At 36.2% G+C, this 2,844-nt stretch overlaps 1 protein-coding gene across 1 annotated transcript; it reads left to right on the forward strand.

The window, feature by feature from the left end:
- Positions 1-1,064: 1,064 nt before the first annotated feature.
- On the forward strand, positions 1,065-2,511 carry LOC145989456 (uncharacterized). The gene has a single exon (XM_083124801.1). It carries the CDS (start codon positions 1,201-1,203, stop codon positions 2,428-2,430), a length of 1,230 nt encoding a protein of 409 aa, XP_082980927.1. The 5' UTR covers positions 1,065-1,200; the 3' UTR covers positions 2,431-2,511.
- Positions 2,512-2,844: the final 333 nt, after the last annotated feature.

The following is a 2,844-nucleotide window of genomic DNA, read 5'->3' on the forward strand; positions in this document are numbered from 1 at the left end:
AATACCACTTCTTTTCAATTTGTTTGATAATTTTCTGACGTAATACAAATCAGAAGTTTAATGATATTCGGTGTATTCAGAACATGTGAGGTTTTCACATTTTTCTTTCAGCTGTTCTGTGTGTCATAAGTCGGGTTTATCCATCACTGCGAACCTAAAATATATTTTTATGCCAGTATAATTATACTAGTATAAATACACGAATGCAGTGTAGTATCACTGTAGTTAAGAGGATACTTTGATGCAGGAGTGACCACAGAAGGGTAATTGGAGATAAGTTGTGTCCGTGGAACTTTCCCTTTTTGGGAAGGGGGTTTGTTATGGTGAATAATTGAATTAGTAAACCATACAGCCTTGACGACGAACTGTAACTCGGACGAAACGCTACTGAACAGATGAAAGTTGGTGTAGCAATCAGTAGACATGCCAATGTAATTTATTCCGGGGGGAGACATGGAGTACTCAGGAAGTTTGATGGTCGAATTGAACAATAAATTCGGTGACGGACAATATTAACTTATATTTTCTGTATTCTATTGTATTTTCTCATTTTTTGTTAGTTCTGGCGATTCGCCATGGTGATTTATCGTATTTAGATGAAAATGATGAAGGGACGCGCTCTTGCTGGGAAATAAAAGGAATAAGAAAACGTACCAAAAAATGAATTTCAAATGTTCAGACTCCATGCCAAATAGCTACTACTACTTCTACAATTAGCTATTTATAGTCACTATTATCAGCTCGAAAATAACATGAAACGAGTTTGAAATATTAACGTCTATCTTTTACTAGAAAGGAATAAAACAAGGCAAATGGGGAGAACAATTACAAGGTTTCATAAATAAACATGTTTGTCCAAGTTCACATTTTATTGAAGAAATCTTGTATTTATATTAGTTGCTTTTTACGAGGCGCTTTGTAGTAATTTTCAAAACATAATATTATGTACAGAATTATGTATTAAATAATATTTTCTTCTATTTGCAGTTGATATAAAATTATCCCCCAGCATCTTGAATACTTCAGCACGAAATTTTGCGAAATAAATTCATAATGGATGATGCAAGTGATGGAAGTGATACGAAAATTGGAATGGATAAATGAAAGAATAGAAGAACTGGAATACCTTGAAGAAAATAATAACTCTTTCCTGCAAGTCTACAATATAGAAGAAAAAACCAGTGAAAAATTGAAAAAGTGATGAAGCGCGGACGTGAACCGTACTGGCAAGAAAATGAAAGCAAACGGTATTTCCGACTTAATGTTGGTGAGTTTGGTCAAAGAGCAGGCACCGAAATAAAAATTCTCTCATGGAATGTGAATGGACTTTCAAATAAAATTAATGATGAGGCATTTCAACAGTACATGCAAAGGTTCGAAGTGATATGTTTATGTGAAACATGGTTGGGTGCAAATGAAGCAAATGTTATGATAGAAGGTTATAGAGCAAGATTCAAGGCGACTCCTAGGGTGATAAGATCAGTACAAGATAACCTTAGGGAATCAAGTGATAGTAGCACGGGAGAATCAAGTGAACACAGTGAGGGAGAATCAAGTGATAGGAGCACGGGAGAATCAAGTGAACACAGTGAGGGAGAATCAAGTGATAGGAGCACGGGAGAATCAAGTGAACACAGTGAGGGAGAATCAAGTGATAGGAGCACGGGAGAATCAAGTGAACACAGTGAGGGAGAATCAAGTGATAGGAGCACGGGAGAATCAAGTGAACACAGTGAGGGAGAATCAAGTGATAGGAGCACGGGAGAATCAAGTGAACACAGTGAGGGAGAATCAAGTGATAATGAAGATAATAGAACAACTGGAGGCAGGCTTCCCGGTGGGTTAGTTATTTATTATAAGGAAGACTGCGTCCAACAACTCGATGAGATAGAAACAAATTCATGTGCAATTCTTTGTCTGAAGCTGCGAATGGACAATACATTCGATGTATATCTTGTTAGCGTTTATAGGCACCCAAGCAGCCCATACATTGATTCTGATTTCTTTAATAAAATAAGGACAACAGTGGAGAATATAAGAGCGAGAGATCGAGATGCAAACATTTTGATTGTAGGAGATATGAATGCGAGAATCGGAAATTTGAACTTCCATTCTACGAGAGGGGACAGAAGAAATAGTCAAGACGTGACATGTAATGCGATGGGAAACATGCTCCACTTTGCATTATTCAGAGTTCTTGATCTTGAGATACTAAATGGAAAATACCACGGGGACAGAAATGGAAGATTTACATTCGAAACTGAAAATGGTCAAAGTGTAGTTGACTATGTATTCTGCAGTACAAACATGATTGATGATTTACGCATAACATACTTTGAAGTAGATTACAGAATTAGTCAACAGGTTGAAGTAGATAATGCAATTAATCAATCAGATCATTATCCCATAGTTACACATATCCAAACATAAAATACAGAGAAGAGTAAGAATTTCTTACGAAACCCTTTTTATTTACATCTCTTATTTGAGTTGCTTCAGTTACTAAATTCACAATCACATTACCAGAAAAGAACGAAAAACCACACCAAATAACATTCAGTATATAAGAAGAAAAAAAGTACGTCACTAATATAATTCTAAAGCTTCACGGTGATTACCTTTAATTGAATTAAGTTATTTTACCTCGCTTTTTATGTCGCTTTTGTCTAATTATGACGATGAGTGATGATATGATGAAGTGAAACTCACAAAGGACATCCATGCCTAAGCCGTAATGCGAACACAGGAAACCTACCTAAGTAGTAGGATCAGCCTGCTTCTGCAACTTTAAGTGAGCCGCAGTGTTGCCAACCCACCCCAAGAAAATTTCACCATATGATATTT

The sequence above is a fragment of the Lepisma saccharinum genome, chromosome 6, assembly GCF_977018435.1.
Source record: "Lepisma saccharinum chromosome 6, izLepSacc3.1, whole genome shotgun sequence".
NCBI classification, from domain to species: domain Eukaryota; kingdom Metazoa; phylum Arthropoda; class Insecta; order Zygentoma; family Lepismatidae; genus Lepisma; species Lepisma saccharinum.